The following is an 18,156-nucleotide window of genomic DNA, read 5'->3' as shown; positions in this document are numbered from 1 at the left end:
TGTAATCTGTGTTACAGAAGTATATTCTTCTCAAAATTATTTGTCAATCCAATAGTAATTATTTTTATTTCTGAAAGGAAAGTATTTGGTTATTTCAGAGGTTATAAATATTTGGTTAAATGCCTGTCCAAATACATGTATAATGATTTGATTTTTGATATTGATAATTGTTTAGCAACAAAATCAAAATGTAAGCAGCAATCTAGTATGTCATGTTCTTGCTCAGTTTATTAATCTCTGACTTCCATCTTGGCTCTACTTTTTTTTAACCTTTTGTTCCCTTTGAGCACCGAAAGGAGTAACCTATCGAGCTTTTGCTGGAGGATGTTATAAATGAAAATTTAATGTCCATTCCGTCAGCTTTGTCAACTGGGAGAAGTGGTGTGTGTGTGAGGATTATTTTGGAGAAATGCTGTCTGTAGAGAAAGTTTTAAATTTCTTAGCCTCTGCCACAATGTGGCATCGGTTTTCCCATGGGTTGTGTCTAAACCAGGTTTATGCTCTGCTGTCTTGGCTGAATGATGCCAGCCCTGGAATTAGAGATCTTTAACCTCAGAGATTGGCAGCCAAGGGAAAGGACTTGGTCCCTTTCAACCTTCCCATGGATGAAACTGATGAACATTTTCACAACTTTTCAGTTTGCTTAACATAATGAGAATCTCCCTTTACACATGTGGTAGAAATAGACCCTAAAGCCACCATATGGGGCACTTGTAAATGGGTTTACAATTTTAGCAATATTTTGGTTACTTAATATAGATTTTTGAAATCTGGTGGTAGATGTCTTTAACTTTCACTCACATTACAACCTTGCAGGGCACTGTAGCGCTCACCCCTGGGCTCTATGTGACAGCTGCCTAGCCATGATGGAAAGGAATTATTTCTTCTTCTGTTTTTTAAAAAGCTCAATGAACACTTTTTACTCTAATTTTAAAATAATAAATTAGGGCCGAGCACACTGGCTCATGCCTGTAATCCCAACACTTTGGGAGGCCAAGTCGGTTGGATCACCTGAGGTTAGGAGTTCAAGACCAGCCTGGCCAGCATGATGAAACCCCATCTCTACTAAAAATACAAAAATCAGCCGGGCATGGCGGTGTACACTTGTAGTCCCAGCTACTCAGGAGGCTGAGGCAGGAGACTCACTTGAACCCGGGAGGTGGAAGTTGCAGTGAGCTGAGATCACGCCACTGCACTCCAGCCTCGCCAATAGACTGAGAGTCTGTCTCAAAAATAAACAAACAAACAAATACATAAATAAATAAAATTCAAAAATTATGTTTATTTTGCCATGTAATTTTAGAATTCTAAAATTATCTGTATTAATTTGAAATCTAAAATACCTTTAAAAGTTAGGATAAACAAATTTTTCTGGAAATTCATCAAATAATTGTTTTAAAAAAGAGAAAATCACCAGAAAGTGTATTTATGAAGTTAGGAAGTTGTAGCCTGCCTACGTAGCTTCAGTTTTGTGTCCTGTTCTTACACACTTTCTATCATGGAGTGGTATTAAGGATTCAGACTTAATCAGCCCCCATATATAATGTTCTCATTTTAAAATAGATACTAGAAATAAAACCATACCCTCCAAACACAACAACTAAAAAGCCATAATACTTTACACAATTACATAAGCAGCTTTTAAAGATTGGTTCATAAACTAAATCAAATAATTGCATTTATTGATTGAATATTTTAAATCTGAAAAACTAATTATCTGTGGATGCAAGTTTTTAAAATAGTTTCCTCTTCTGAGAGACACTGCAATTTAAATCCCATAGATAGCATGAGGGTAAACAATAGTGAAAGGAAAATGCTAAAATAAATATACATTTATCCATATATTGATATTAAATTGTCATTTCATTATAAAGACCTTATTAATATGTAAGGTCTTTCTGGATTAATGTATCATCCCACATTTTGATAAGGTTGAAAAAGTCTAGATACTTCAGAATATTCTCAGAAAAAAAAATTATTTAAAGATTTTACTTTTTAAAGCAAAAGCAGTTGGTGACACTGAATAGAAATGGTATTAGTCACTGAGCAAAGTGTCAAATTACTTGTTTAGTTGAGGCTGATATTTCTTTAACTAAATGTCTAACTCTTCATGTATACATCAAGGAATAAAATTTATAAGCACACATCACTTAACCAGTTACAAAGAGAGCTAAAGGAATCTATAAATTTTGCATTTACAAGATCCTGCAACGAAGGCATTGTAAGTTACTCTTTCTGGGCACCACAGGTTCCAGCAGCACTGATGTGAAGGAAAACCGCAATCTGGACAACGTGTCCCCCAAGGATGGCAGCACACCTGGGCCTGGCGAGGGCTCTCAGCTCTCCAATGGGGGTGGTGGTGGCCCCGGCAGAAAGCGGTCCCTGGAGGAGGGCAGCAATGGCCACTCCAAGTACCGCCTGAAGAAAAGGAGGAAAACACCAGGGCCCGTCCTACCCAAGAACGCCCTGATGCAGCTGAATGAGATCAAGCCTGGTTTGCAGTACACGCTCCTGTCCCAGACTGGGCCCGTGCATGCGCCTTTGTTTGTCATGTCTGTGGAGGTGAATGGCCAGGTGTTTGAGGGCTCTGGTCCCACAAAGAAAAAGGCCAAACTCCATGCTGCTGAGAAGGCCTTGAGATCTTTCGTTCAGTTTCCTAATGCCTCTGAGGCCCACCTGGCCATGGGGAGGACCCTGTCTGTCAACACGGACTTCACATCTGACCAGGCTGACTTCCCTGACACGCTCTTCAATGGTTTTGAAACTCCTGACAAGGCGGAGCCTCCCTTTTACGTGGGTTCCAACGGGGATGACTCCTTCAGTTCCAGTGGGGACCTCAGCTTGTCGGCCTCCCCAGTGCCTGCCAGCCTAGCCCAGCCTCCTCTCCCTGTCTTACCACCATTCCCACCCCCAAGTGGGAAGAATCCCGTGATGATCTTGAACGAACTGCGCCCAGGACTCAAGTATGACTTCCTCTCTGAGAGTGGGGAGAGCCATGCCAAGAGCTTCGTCATGTCTGTGGTCGTGGATGGTCAGTTCTTTGAAGGCTCGGGGAGAAACAAGAAGCTTGCCAAGGCCCGGGCTGCACAGTCTGCCCTGGCCACCATTTTTAACTTGCACTTGGATCAGACGCCATCTCGCCAGCCTATTCCCAGTGAGGGTCTTCAGCTGCATTTACCGCAGGTGAGGAACGGTGCTGCTGCTTTAAGACACAGGGTCATTGCTCTTGGTAATGCTTCTAGACAACATTTTCATTTCAGGATTACTATTGACTTTCCCCCTTGACATCACTCTGTCCCCATCAGGAGGAGTTACTGGTAAGTCTGGCTGCTGGGGCAGCCTTTCCTGGATTTCCATGGCTATGTGGCCACTGAGAAGCCGTCTGCATCCTAGTGCATGTTGGGTCCGTCGCAATGCAAGGCAGGGACTCCTGAGGCCCCGTCCACCAGGGCAGTGTTTACAACACTATCCGTAACTCCCTTCCCATTAGGCGACCCACCCCGCCCCAACCGATGACCCTCATCCCACAGCGAGCCTTTAGCAGGAGAGAGGGAAGAAGAGCCCAGTCTTTGAAACCTTGCCCCCAGTTCAGCACCATTTTCCTTCAAAGGTCTCATCCAGGAATCTCACATTCAAGATAAGTGACACTGTCAGCAGCTGAAAACCCAAGTCTGAATCAGGATGGCAGCCTCTAGGCTCCCACATGACTGGCTGGTGGCTGTTCGCTGTCCCTCAGCCAAGGAGCCCCTCGAAGCAGAGAATGAGGCAGCACAGCAGTGAGCACCTATCAGAGGGCAGGGAGAGAGGGGCCTCCAACAACTGTTCTAGGGCCTATCAGTTGCCTGGGAGTCTCTACTTTGAATTTCCTACATAGGCTTTATGAGGACTTCCCCGCTTGCCCAGGCTGGAGGTGGGCAGCCACTCTTCCATTTGACCTTCCCCTCCCTCTCCCAGCCTAGTGAAATCAGGATGAAGGAAGGGGAAGTTCCAGGGTGGGCTCAGATTGGTTTACATGAAAGAGAAAAAGTAAAGGAGAAAATCGCCTTTAGTTCTCATCTCTAAATCCTAAAACTCTGATTATGTGTTGCTTCTTTTGGAAATCCAAAATTCTTCTGGTCTATTGCAAAAATTATTCTTTTGACCCTCTATTCATTTATTCCTTTGTATCAGAGTCGTCTTCACTTCGAAGATAGCATGTATACTGCCCTTGACCAGAAGACTTGAAGGTGACTTGTATTCCCCTGGAAGAATCCAAGTGTCTTATAGTTTCGTTTTTGCTGTTGTCTACAATTAGAATAACCTCTGTGCAGTTGTAGTCTGAGATGACCAGGAGTTCTGTTTTAAAGGAAGGAAATGTATTTTATTTTGCCTAAAGGAACCAAATACGACATCAGTATAAAATAATATATTCAAGGTATTTCACTGATTTTTTTTAACAAACCAAATACTTGCTTCCCTTATTAACCTCTCATCAACATTGTTCATAAGGATTATTAGTCCATTTGTACTTTAACAAATCAGTGGTGCTAGATCCTATGTGATTTTTTATTTTCAGGGTTACTCTTTGCTAAAATATTAAAGCCTAAGTTCAAAATATTGTCTGATGTGACTTGTCTTCCCTTAATATTGACAGAGTGGCATATAAAACCATTGAAATGACATCAAATGCCGTGGATCCCAGATGTCTGAGCCTTTAGTATGTAGGCTGGGAGCACCTTAGGCGGACGCAAATAGAAGCCCCAGTATAGACGTCAGCCCTGCCTCCCTGGCTTGGCGGTGTGCCTGCAGTGACTTCTGTGTGGAGCAGGACCAGAGGCCCTGGCATGGGAAGGCTGGAGGGGCATCTGTTGGTCTCCAGCCTGGGGAGGGGTGGAGGTGGGCAGGGCCATCTCAGCCCCCTGATGCCATGTTCCTGTGGGCTCTGTAGGTGCTGAACACCAGGCTCTAGGCCTCATGTCCAGAACCACCAGGGCATGAGGGGATGGAGCTGCACTTCTAGTCTCTGCCAGAGGACCCTGCCACCTTGTGTCTTCAGAGCCCCCGGGGTAGCCCAGGAATGTGACATGTGTTCCTTGTAGGACCCAGGTGGCCCTCTCAGAACCCATCCTTTGGGCTTTGTTGCCGGGCTCTATTGTCTTCCGACAGGAAATTTCAAAATGTGCATTCTAGGGTGGGTGGAAAACCCTCACTCTTTTTCTAGAGTAATCCTCGAAGGACGTAGGTTAGACATCCCTGCGTGTCATTGCAGGTAAATGGTGCTGCCTGGGACTGTGTGGCATGGGTTTAACTCTTAAGAGCATGTTTCTTTTGTTCTTATATCTGTCCCCCAAATTAAGAGGGAAGTCCTTCATTAACCATGCAGGGTGAGACCAGTCATCCCCTCAAGGGGAAGGGGCTGAGCCCTGGCCATGCGCCTCGGATGCCTGCGCTCACCAGCATCAGTCCCAGCACCAGACCTTCCACTCAGGGCTCTCGGAGCTCACTCTGAAGTTAGATTTCTTCGCCTCTCTTTGAAAATTTGGAGATTTGCCTATTCTTATATGAAATGGAAACTTTTATTTCCTCTGGCTTATCCCTAATCTTCTTATGACTTTTTCTCTCTCTAAATTCAAATGCATCACCCTTTCCCTCTGGCGCCCTGGCCAGTTCGAATGCGTTACCCCTTCCCTCTGGCACGCTGGCCTCGTCCTGTGTTTCTGTCACAGCCTCAGTTCCCATCCGCTCACCCCTGCATTGCGGATGCCGCTGCCTGCGGGCGCATGGATCCCTGCCACCAAAGCCGTTCTCCACGTGACTTGTCTTGAACACTGGCTCTATGGGGCTCACTGATATTTGCTGATGCAACAATAAGAGGAAAACATCCTGACAACTATCTTTTCTATTCATTTCGGAAATATTTTATTAAGGACCAACCTGGGGATGCTGGGTTTTCCTAGTGGTCATTTGATTTTCCAGACAAGTGTGAAATTGGTGGGACATGAGTTGAAACTGGCTCTTAACACCAACCTCCCAGCAGACATCATTTCCCAAAATGCCATGGGCTCATTATATCCCAGATAAATCATAAACCATAAGACCACGTCCAAAATGCAACAAATATATCTGTTCTCAGAAGCACCTTAAAACAGGTGTCTTTCTGACCTGAACATATACCTGTTCAGGTGTTCCGGACATCTAAGCGCTTTCCCTCCCCGTGCTGTCCTCTGGTACATGATTCTGTCGCGCCATCTGGGCAAGTGAGCGCAGACAGAGCACGTTTGTGTGGAGAGGCTGGAGTGACTGAGAACCTCTCGGTGGCGCCTTTGAGGGAGGTGCTGTGCACAGCCTGTGGCTTCTTTCCCTGGACCGCATCTCCAAGCTGCTCCTTTCTCTTGCCTGTGATTTTGCACATCACCCTGGGCTCTGCTCCCGGCTGTGTGTGACCTGGAGCTGACTGAGCCACACCGTGTGTGCACGTGAGAGAGGGCAAGGGGGTGGGAGGGCCATACTAGGTGGGTGTAGGCGTGGGCAGGTGGGCCTAGGCAGGCAGTTTTCCTCTGTTTGCCTCGGTTTCCTCCTGAGGGCTGAGCTGGCCTGCGGTGAGGATTGGAGGGATGCTCATGTGTGGTGCCCACACTCCACACTGGCCCCATGCGGGTGGCGAAGGACTCAGCCAGAGCCTGGCAGGATCCTGGGGTGTCTATTTCCAAGGAATGTTCTGGAAGAAACATACACACATACTTGTTTGTCAGATTTACCTGTGTGGTTTTCCAGATGAGAAGCAGCCTGTGTCACTCCATAAGGGAGAGTGCGTGCAGCATTCAGAGAGTGAGCCCTGCTCCCAGCTGTACCTGGCCCCTCACCTGCATCTGTGCTTCCTACACAGGTTTTAGCTGACGCTGTCTCACGCCTGGTCCTGGGTAAGTTCGGTGACCTGACCGACAACTTCTCCTCCCCTCACGCTCGCAGAAAAGTGCTGGCTGGAGTCGTCATGACAACAGGTAACCATCTTGGTGTTGTAGGTAACCTGCCTGTTTTCATGTCTGACAAGTGTGAAATGTTCTCAGTTGACAGAAACCACTGCGTCATACCAGCGGGAGATGGTTGCTTCCTTTCTTCTTCAAAATGTCTGCCATATGCAAGTTTAGGAACTGCACTTACAAGCTTTTTCCCCCAAATGTTCATCTTTTTAACCTAAGTTGGTTGTATTTGAAGAAAGCATACTATTTGATTCCTGTCATCTTCGTCCTGTGAATGGCCTCAATCTGCTCTGGAAGATGGCAGGGGGCTTACTAATTCTGGCTTTATTTGAAAGTAGGGCCTGTCTGTTGTATCAGTTAATGTTAACGATGCCAGACAAGTTTCTGTGTGACTTCTTTTGAGGAGGGAGAAAGCTCTAGCAAGAGTAGAAAATCTGTGGGGGGAAAAAACACAATTTAGAATGATAGAAGAAACCCTGTTAAATTAGTCTAGAAGTTCCCAGTAGCAAAAGGAACCCCCGAATCCTCTTCCCACATCCCGGGAGTGAGAACACGCAGCGGTATGTCTCTGTGGGTAGCTCAGAGGAAGCCACATCCTTGACCAGGGCCTGGCTCCCCAGGGTGGAGCAAGACTCAGGGAGAGGACCCCCGTCATGTGGGGCCACCTGTGTGCCCAGCATCTGCTCAGCCCAGCCTGGACAGCCAGATGTAGGAAGCAGGCCCTAGAGGTAAGGGAGGAAGCTGGGGATGGTTTCTCTGTCTACATCTACCAGCCCAGGAGAAACCCCCCAGTGCTTGGTATGTGCCTTTCTTGTCCTTTCCCCCTGAGGGGTCACCACTATCAGACTCTGCAGCCCTCTTCACTGACCCACCTCTTGCTGCCCTAGGAAACCTGGCTGTTCTGCTCATGACTTGTTTCCTTGCTGTGCCGTGTCTGGGGAGGAGGAAGTACTCAGAAACAGCAGCTTCTGTTCTAATGTTTTGTACCTGTATTTTCTCCCCCTTTACCTCTCTCCTTACTGCTATCTTTTACATTAATCAAAGGTGAACACCACAACTACTGAATAGAGTAGTTTCCTAGGTAAGACTCCCTGCCTCTTCCAGCAGCCTGGGTGAGTGAGCTGGTCGTGTTCTTTCATCGTTTTTGTTGTTGTTGTTGTTTTTTAACCACCTTAGAAGAGGCCGATCACCTTCTGAGAACATTTTACGTCTTAGTGTGTATTTCACCAAGACCACTTGCTCAGAGCCATAGATGCTGGAGCACTTGGCACTCCAGACAGCTGATTCAGGGGCTCCTGCTGGTTGAGTGGCCTTGGGCAGGTTAGGAGGCCTCTGTGCCTCAGTTCCCTCATCTATACAGTGGAGACGTTAGTAGCATGAGCCTCAGAGGACATCGTGGGAATGCAGTGAGGACAATTTACCTAAAAGACCTGGTGCATACCTGCCACATGGTGTGCACACCGTTGGTTCAGCTGTAGTGAATGTGAGTCTCCCAGCTGGTAACTTCCAGGGTTCCGGCATCACACCTCTGGTCAGCGGTTTATCTCACAAAGTTGAGACAGAGTGATATGTTTATGGGAGATCACCACTGCTTGTGATTTCACTCCCAGTATGGTTACCTGGTGACAGTTTACTAATGAAAACATCGCAAGTTAATTCTGTTCTCCTTCTTATTCCTCTGGGTGCTGTTGACCCCTCCTTCCTATCCTCTTTAGTACTTCGATATTTGATGTCAAGATTAATTACCAGACGAGTGAGTCTACCTTTCCATAGTGTTGCCCAGCTGTGTTCTAGTTGTGGGCATTCAAGAAAAGATGCTATTGCATACCAGGGGAAATTAAATTCCTTGAGTTCAGTGTCTATGCACTAAGCAGTGAGGATGGCTGGCTTTCCAGAAATGTCACAAAGTGAGTCCTCAATAGGAAGTTGTTTGCAGTGTATACATTTGCCCACTTAAAAAAATAGGTGGTAAGAATATGCATGAAGATGAGCTTGAAAAGTCTGTTGGCCACTGAAAAGTTAAGTCACTGAGAATAAGGGTCAGACTTTAGGAGCACAGTTAGGCAAACATTACTGTGAATTACAGAAAATAGTGTCTCTTTTTTTTTTTTTTTCAGGCACAGATGTTAAAGATGCCAAGGTGATAAGTGTTTCTACAGGAACAAAATGTATTAATGGTGAATACATGAGTGATCGTGGCCTTGCATTAAATGACTGCCATGCAGAAATAATATCTCGGAGATCCTTGCTCAGGTTTCTTTATACACAACTTGAGCTTTACTTAAAGTAAGTTTAGTGAACAAATAAGGACAGGAAGCTATTAAAATATTCTTCTATTAGAAAACTATTGCAAAACCTTTCATTGTTTCTGTAATCATGGAAAATCTCTCAAAATCATAACTTGAATTAGTAACAATAAGGCTGGATCCCATTCTCCCACAATGCTCAACAAACATATGCACACATACATACAATAACATGACATGGTCATAAATTTCAAGTCTGTGTTTAAGACCATGTGATTTTGTTGTATGCGGTATAAATAGAAGTTCCCAAAATGCCAGGTAAAGATGGTAAGTTTTATTCTAGTCACTATTTCTGGAAAGAGCTAGTCTTGTGTCCAAACTCCTTTTCTTTACAATGCCATTTTTTGTATGTGCTCTTTCTGTTCTGAAGTCATAAATTGGAAGAAGGAAAAGTTACTCACATTCTGATGACATATCCATTATTGAGTGGACAAGAACCGTATTAATTACCCTAAACATGTAAAATAAATATTCCAGTTCAAACTTATCTCTCCCCTGTTGAAAATACTAGCCTCTGAAAATCATTTTAAACTATGATAGACTACAATTTAACTATATATAGCTTTAAATGTTACTTTTGCAACTTTTTTCCTTTCAGTAACAAAGATGATCAAAAAAGATCCATCTTTCAGAAATCAGAGCGAGGAGGGTTTAGGCTGAAGGATAATGTCCAGTTTCATCTGTACATCAGCACCTCTCCCTGTGGAGATGCCAGAATCTTCTCACCACATGAACCAATCCTGGAAGGTATGAGACGAGATTCTTCACCAAGCCAGTTTCTCAAGAAAATGTATCTGTATGAAGTAACAGATAAAAGAACTAACCTATTTTAAATCCCTTTTCCTTTTTTCTCTTTTCAATTTTAGACTTGGATGTGGATCTGATAAGAGTCTCTATAAAAGCATGGACTTTTTTTCTTTCCAATTAATAACTTAATTAGAAAACTTTAATGAATGAAAAATGCTGATTGTAATTAACCAAGTAATTAGAATGGAGCGAGAGTATTGGATTAAAATTGTATCCGTATTTAGATTTGGGTAATAAATATCTCCATATCAGAGGTATATGTGATCCTCCATATTTCTGAGGAATTCTAATTTGCTAAATGTGTAATTAAAGTATTTATTTGCCTGATATTTCAGCAGCAGATAGACACTAATGAAAAGTGAAACCGCTATTGTGATCATATTTTTTTCCATCCTTCTTTATATTTGAGGTTAGCACTTTTGTTTTTTAGTGTTTTATATCCACATCCCTTCTCCCAAGCTCTTAGGCATTGTTTATTCCAAATGGACCGTTTTATTACATTACTTCCCTTGATTATAAAAGCAACAGGCATACTCACTGTGGAATATTGCTAAATATTTTTAAAATATAAGAAGGAACGTTAAAATCACCCATAGTCCTGTAACCCAGAAGTACTCACTATGGGTGTTTTACCATACTTTCCATGGGTTTATTTCTGCATCTGTCTAGATTTATTTTGGAAATTTTAAAAATACAGAGGAAAAAAACATAGCAAACACCCAAGTATCCATCACCCAGAATTAGCAAATGTTAGTATTTTGTCCTATAGAAATAAATCATTTCAGTTAAAGTGAAAACCCCATTTCCCCAACTCCCTTGGAGACCACTTTTGTGAATTTTGTTTGTGTTATGTCCTTCCTACTCAATTTCATGTAATTGTTTTTTTTTTTTTTTGAGACAGGGTCTCGCTCTGTCACCCAGGCTGGAGTGCAGTGGTGCAATCATGGCTCACTGCAGCCTCGACCTCCTGGGCTCTTAAGCGATCCTTCCACCTCAACCTTCCAAGGAGCTGGGATCACAGGCATGTACCACTATACCTGGCTAATTTTTGTATTTTTTGTAGAGATGGGGTTTCACCGTGTTGCCCAGGCTGGTCTTAAACTCCTGGGCTCAAGCGATCCACCTGCCTCAGCCTCCCAAAGTGCTGAGATTACAGGTGTGAGCCATCATACGCAGCGTCTCAGTTTCACATACTTATTTGGTATGTGTATTTTGTATGTATGGCATAAACATGTGCATTTATATGCACAAACTATATTTTAAATGTATAAGCTATTGTTAGATGTGCTTTTCAATAAATCAAATAGATGGTTTACTACCTGTGGGGTTTTAACTCTTTTTTTCTCTCTTAGAACCAGCAGATAGACACCCAAACCGTAAAGCAAGAGGACAGCTACGGACCAAAATAGAGTCTGGTGAGGGGACGATTCCAGTGCGCTCCAATGCGAGCATCCAAACGTGGGACGGGGTGCTGCAAGGAGAGCGGCTGCTCACCATGTCCTGCAGTGACAAGATTGCACGGTAAGGGGCAAGGGCTCCCTGTGGCCACCTCCCTGCACACAACAGGCTGTCTGTGCAGAGAAGCAGCCCGCCATACACTATCCACAAAGCACATGCCAGGCCAGTTAAGGACCTCAGTACGCAGAGCAGTGCCTGGCAGTGTTTCTGCTCTCAAGCAGGGTTCTTCAATAAGGCACAGAAAACCCAAATTACAAAGAAAAGTGAATAAATTTGACTAAGCTAAAATTTCAAGAATTATTTACTATAACCCACATATTTGGAAAAGAAAAGCCACGTATTGGGAAGAGATTTCTGATGTCTCATGTGACCAGCAAAGGATTTGACTTGGTTACAAGCTGATTCCTGCACCTGCAAAGCACAAAGCCATGCATTTGGAGGATCTTGCTGGGATGTGGGGATGTCACACACATAAATGCAGAAGTCGGGGCTCATGGACCTGAACCCTTAAGATCCAAGCCTTTTATTATATAGTAACTAGACTTTACCTCAAGGAAGAAACAAACACAAGCTGATAGAACCTAGGACAAGGGATATTCTTAGAAGAGACGGCATGGGTGGGCCAAGAAGTAGCAAATGGCCAGAAAAGTTGCCCAGAAAGAGTCCTGGTGGGCCAGTTGGCTGCAGCTGTGTCCCTGCTCTGGGAGAGTGGAGAGTGGGGAGCAGCCACCTTGGAGGGCCAGGTGGATGGGGTTGGGCGAGGCTGACCTGTTTCCCTTATGGAGGGCCCAGGGCCACGGTAGGCTGGGGTTGGGGTGGGAGCCACGGCACTGCCACTGGAGGTCACCAGGGTGTCCGTCCCACTGGCAGGCAGTTTGGCAGTGAACGCAGCCCCAGAGAGTTGTCCGCAGGACCACGGGGTGAGAGGCTCCCATGGGGTTGGCCACCCCTCGGTGATTATGTTGGCACGGGAGCCATGGGAAGGAACGAGAGTCTTGGTTCAGATGACTTCGGCCTGTGTCCTCAGCTGCACAGAGCTGTGGGAACAAACAAGATCATCCAAAGGAGGACCAGCAGCCTGTCTGTTCAGAGTCGGCTACGGCAAGGGGGCTGGACCACTGTGATGGGCAGACTCAAAGGCAGGCACAGGAAGGGGGATGGCTTTATTGTAGGGAAAAAGGCAGGCTTTGGGTATGTTCTGATGGAGGTAGGGGAAGCCAAGATGGGCTCTGCAGAAGGTGGCCTCCCGTGCAGCTGTTTGAGGAACCCAGGGGTATCTCTGGCTGGTCCTGCGTTGGAAGCAGGAAGGGGTGGGTGTGGGGCAACCACTAGGAAGCTGTAGTCCTTCCCTCAGAGCCTGGCTGCGGAGGCTGTGGTTTGGGTCAGAGCAGTTCTCCTGCCCTGTGTGGTCTGGCTGACGTCTGTCTGCAGCTCAGTCTCTCAGGCCAGGCCCTTTGCTGGATCAGGGGGCAGATCAGATGATAGCACTCTGGACTCTTTTCCTAAAGAAATGGCACAAGGAAAATGAAAGATGAGTAAGGCCAGGCACAGATGCCTAGACCCGGGTGCAGTGAGCCTGAGGCCATGCTATGAGAGTGGGGACACCTGTAGGTTCCTCGGGTGTCAGCCAGACACTTCACGGCACGCTGTGAGTGGACACCTCCCGTGGGGTCCGCGGGACAGGTGGCTGTGGACGTATAGTGGGTATCTCTAGGAGATGTCCTGCCCGCAGTCTTTGCAGAGCTTTGCTTGTTTTACTTGCATGGACGCTGACTGTGCCTGACACCCTCTCACTGGCGCTAGGCGATTTCATCCTGATGACGTGTGTCCCAGCTGTCCTTTGTGAGGTGCATTGGTGGGAGCTGTTTCCACACCATTTCCCACCCAGGGCCTCTGCAGAGCTGTAGACACACTCCTGGAATTCTCTTACAAAGCATGTGTTCAGAATTAATGACTCCTAGCAAATGTAGGTTTCTGCAGGATCACTGCTTTAAAGTTTGCCCTGAAGACTGAATTCAGCTTAAAGATGCTCTAAGTGCGTAGAGGCTTCTAATGTAGAGAAGAAATAGGCTTGTGTTTCTTAGAGGCATTGAATCGTTTCATGCTTTTTCTGTAAGTTAGGGAAACCTGCATTTTCATTTCCGTTTTGGAAGGTGGAAGGAACGTGTCATAGGAATTGGAGGATTTGTCCATTCGACACATTTATTGATCTTGTGTGTGTGCCAGGTACATATTGTGAGTGCTGGGATAGGTCAGTAAAGAAAGCCGACAGAAACCTCTTCCTGTGCTGGGGTAGGATGAGGCGGATAGCCCGACATGGACCTGTAAATTACATGGAGGTCAGAATGGGGGTGGAGGCCTTGGGTGGCAGGGAAGGGGGGCCTCAGGCAGCAGGTAAGCAAAAGGCTTGAGTGGCTGGGAAGGGAGGCCTCCCTCAGAAGGGCTTTTGTACAGGGACCTAAAGTGGGGGCAGATGTGGCCGCCTCTGGGATCGGTGTTCCAGCTGGTGGACCTGTGGACAGAAGCTTTGGGCAAGCAGCAAGGAGGTCCCTGAGGGTGGCCAGAAGCTTGGGGACAGGTGCAGGGTGAGAGCTGACAGGGCTGGGGGATCTGGCTGGAAGGACTGCGGCATTTTCTTGGGAACAGTAGACTGTTCTGTGCCAAGGAATGGCCTGCGCTGGCCCACGTGTTCACAGGGGTCAAGAGGAGAGGGCTTGGGGCAGGCGTCAGGTTCCCCTTAGGAGAGGGTGCCGTGACACAGACAGGGTGGCATGACTTGACCCAGCCTAGCAGTAGCAGTGGCCGAAAGTCAGGTCCTAGATCTCTTCTAAAAGTGGATCCCAGGGGATCTGCTGACGACTGTTATGACAGGGATGAGCAGGGCGAGGGTGACCCCAGAGTGGGGACTGAGCAGCTGGAGTTCGGCGCTGGAACAGATCCAGAGTGAGGCTTAGACAGGTGAGGTTGGCGGCTGTTTGTCCTGTGCTGCCTCCCCCACTTGTCAGCTCTGCCCCGCTAGGCTCTTGAGGGGACATGGAGTGGCCCTGAGACTTCAAGCCTCCAAATACAACTGTGGGCATTGTCAGGCAGAGACTGTGCCGTGGAGTGAGTGAGGGCGGGGGGATATATGAAGGCTGTTTCCAGCCTGGGCATCAGCCTCCTCCAATCTCAAGTCCTGCCACATCCACAGATCTAAGCCCGAATGTTTCTCATCCGTCCAGGCCTCCCTTTCCGCACACTGCCCAGTCCACCCTCATTTCCGACCTGTACTGCTGGGCATCTTCCCCCGCAGCAGCGTGTGCCGCACTGCCAACACCACTTCATGAAATGCACATTCGCCAGCCCCTCCCCCGAGACACCTCTATGAAATTAGATTGAGCCACTGCCTTTCCCGAAGTCCTCCAGAGGCCTCTTTCTGCCATCTGAATACCGCCCCATTCCTCATCAGGCTCCTAGCTGCTCAGGGGCCCCTGCCCTGCCCCTCTGCCCTGGCTGCCCTTACTGCTGTCCTGCGTCCCCTGCCCCCTAGGTTGGGACATGCCTTCCTCCCTCAGCCTCACAGCCCCCTCCTTTGGGGCTGAGCTTCAGGGTCACCCCAGGAGCATTCATTGAAGTCCATACACCCCTTTTTCTTTTTCACAGAACCCTGCCCTTTCTCCCAAGTTGATTTTACCTCAATTTACGGTTCTTTGTTTGTCTTTTCATTGCATTATTGTTTAGCTCCCAGGCTGTGTCTCCCCCCAGTACCTCACACCATGTGTATATAGCGCCCAGCAAAGGGTGCTGTGGACACAGCAACTCCCAGGCTGAGCAGAGCATGCTGTTTGCGGGGCTCAGAAAGAGAGAACAGGCATATTGTGAAGGCATGTGTGTGCTGGAGCTGATAACGAATACCTAAGTTGCCACTGGCATGCATAGTTGGTGTCATGCATGTCAGCCGCACATATGCAGCTGCTGTAAACCCCACACCCTCTCTCCCTGTGCATTCAGTGCCATTGTCACTTGCAGAGAATAGGAAATAAGCAGTTGAATGTTTTGAAGGGCTCCTTGAAGAGCTGTCATTTTTATAAGAAGTATAGTGGTCCCCACTTCTCCGCAGATGTGTCTCAGGACCCCCAGTAGACTCCTGAAACTGTAGACAGGACTGAACCCTGTACGTACTGGTATTTTTCCTGTAAGTACATTCCTATCTAAAGTTTAACTTATAATTAGACACAGTAAGAGATTAACAACAGTCACTAATAATAAAGTAAGAGCGACTTGAGCGCAAGCACTGTGATGCCGCGACCATCAATCTGGTCACCAAGGCAACTGCTAACGGGCCAGCGGCATCTGCAGCGTGGATGGTTCACACCCCGGGCTGGACGGCGCACGATTTCATCACACTCCTCAGAACAGCATCCAATTTAAAGTCTGGAAGTGTTTATTTCTGGAATTTTTCATTTAGTATCTTCAGATCACGCTTAACAGTGGGTAACTGAAGCCTCTGAAAGTGAAACCTCAGATAAGGGGACCTGCTATAATGAAATAAATATGTAATTTCCTTTCTGATATTTCCCACAGCTTTCTCACAAGAAACACATGTGGCTCATTGATTATGGGAAGCGTAATGGTAAAGAAAATCGCAGCATAAAATAACTTTTAAGTAGATTTTTGTCTTTGCGATCGTAAGCTACTAAATCAGTCTATGACTTTTGTTGCGCTCGTTCGTCAGTTGGTTGGGATCCTGCAGAATTGTCAGTGTATCCCTGTAACCACTCAGGCTTGGGCTGGGCCGCATCGGCACTGAGTCCGAGCTCCCTGAAGACTGCTTTCTTCTCCCTCCAGCTGGAACGTGGTGGGCATCCAGGGATCCCTGCTCAGCATTTTCGTGGAGCCCATTTATTTCTCGAGCATCATCCTGGGCAGCCTCTACCATGGGGACCACCTTTCCAGGGCCATGTACCAGCGGATCTCCAACATAGAGGACCTGCCACCTCTCTACACCCTCAACAAGCCTTTGCTCAGTGGCAAGTATCTCTGGAGTGTGCTGATTTAATCTCTGTCTTGATTTTGTAATGTTTTCATCCTCATGAATGAAGAAAACACCACCTGAGCTGCTCTGTGGCTATCAGAAGAACATGAGAGTCCTTCTAAAGGGACCCAAGGTGATGTTTCTGGGTCTCTCCGGGCCTTGTCTCTAGGGCCTTTTAAGTGAGTCCCTCTGCAAGATTAATCTCCTTTCCGATCACAAACCTAGCCGTTCATAGAGGAATTGATGGGCTCACACCTGTCATCCCAACACTTTGGGAGGCCAAGGCTAGTGGATTGCTTGAGCCCAGAATTTCAAGACCAGCCTGGGAAACATGGCAAAAGCCTATCTCTACAAAAATACAAAAAAAATCAGCCAGATGAGGTGGGGCACGCCTATGGTCCCAGCTACTTGGGAGGCTGAGGTGGGAGGATCACCTGAGCCCAGGAGGTCAAGGTTGCAGTGAGCCAAGATTGTACCACTGCACTCCAGCCTGGGCAACAGAATGAAATCCTGTCTTAGAAAAAAAAAAGAAGGAAATGAAAAGAATGAAATTATGACTGGGCTGGGCAGCTGTCTCTTTTCCTCTCAGTCAGGCAGTGTGTTCATTCCTGTCTCAGCAGCAGAGACTCACAGACAGAAAATTATGTCAGCATTGGCTTTCCCAGACTAACCCTGAGCCGGGTCTCCTGGACGTTTATGCTGTCTTGGAGCCACCAGGGTGTCCACAGTGATGAGCTGCCTAGAGCCTGCCCTGGGCTCCCTGGAGAGGCCCTGCTGGCTCCGAGAGGTGGTGACAGGAGTAACCAGGGGCGCCAATGGCAGGCAGAGGTTGTCTCCCTGGTGTCTGCACTACCCTCGATGCCCTTCATTGCTGGTTTTCTTTTTTCTTTTTTTAGAATTTCAGTGGCTAACAGTAAAGTGAACAGGAACTTTTGAATTCAAAGGTCCTAACTTCTAAGCTCACCTTTATTTAAAAGGACACAGTTAAGGTATTTTTATCTTTTTAAATGTATAATTTTACTACTTTTTTAAAAGCTCAAAACTAAAACCATGATCCTAACCTGAAACACATTTATTTTGCGGGGGGTGTGCGTGTGTGTGACGTTTATTTTGGGGTGTGTGTGTGTGTGTGTGTGTGTGCTGCCTTGTTTTCTAGTGCTTGGCTACTAGCACGCCTTTTATTTGAGAAAAAGCAGTGTGGAATTTTATTTGAAAGCATGCCTGTCAGAGCACATGAAGGAGGCAGGGATGGGGAAAAACAGTTGTCTTGAATTAAATTTACAGCTCCCTAACTTAACCATTGTGTTTTAAGAAAAACGAATTAGACCGATCAAACCTGATGGTAGGTAAGTTGAAATTGTAGCACCAATCAATGTCTTTTGAAGTATTTTGTTGTGTGTTGGTGTGTGAATTTCTCATGATTCCAAAAATTTCCCTCTTGGTTCTCTATCTTCTGTAGTTGAGGGAAGAGTGCTTTAATTTTAGCTGTCACTCATCTTTTATATGCATAGATACTTAAAACATTGCCTGTGGAATATGGGACCCATAGGTGATACTCAAAAATAGTTGTTAATTAGGGCCTCGTTGAATAGTGCTGTCTAAGCAATATCTC

At 46.4% G+C, this 18,156-nt stretch overlaps 1 protein-coding gene across 3 annotated transcripts in view; it reads left to right on the top strand.

The window, feature by feature from the left end:
• The window catches only part of ADARB1 (adenosine deaminase RNA specific B1), a 135,923-nt gene that overhangs the window by 97,840 nt on the left and 19,927 nt on the right, over positions 1 to 18,156 (top strand). For 2 of the 3 annotated variants that reach the window (XM_026447459.1, XM_023194534.1), the window contains 6 exons: positions 2,249 to 3,183; positions 6,866 to 6,980; positions 9,077 to 9,245; positions 9,864 to 10,012; positions 11,425 to 11,593; positions 16,358 to 16,539. In XM_026447459.1, coding sequence (XP_026303244.1) covers positions 2,249 to 3,183; positions 6,866 to 6,980; positions 9,077 to 9,245; positions 9,864 to 10,012; positions 11,425 to 11,593; positions 16,358 to 16,539 — 1,719 coding nt within the window. Of the gene's footprint in view, positions 1 to 2,248; positions 3,184 to 6,865; positions 6,981 to 9,076; positions 9,246 to 9,863; positions 10,013 to 10,973; positions 11,094 to 11,424; positions 11,594 to 16,357; positions 16,540 to 18,156 lie in introns of all 3 variants that reach the window. The other variant, XM_023194536.1, reaches the window with a different exon arrangement.

The sequence above is a fragment of the Piliocolobus tephrosceles genome, chromosome 19 (assembly GCF_002776525.5).
Source record: "Piliocolobus tephrosceles isolate RC106 chromosome 19, ASM277652v3, whole genome shotgun sequence".
NCBI classification, from domain to species: Eukaryota; Metazoa; Chordata; class Mammalia; order Primates; family Cercopithecidae; genus Piliocolobus; species Piliocolobus tephrosceles.
Note: the sequence above shows the minus strand (reverse complement) of the source record. Positions and strands in the feature narration are given on the sequence as shown.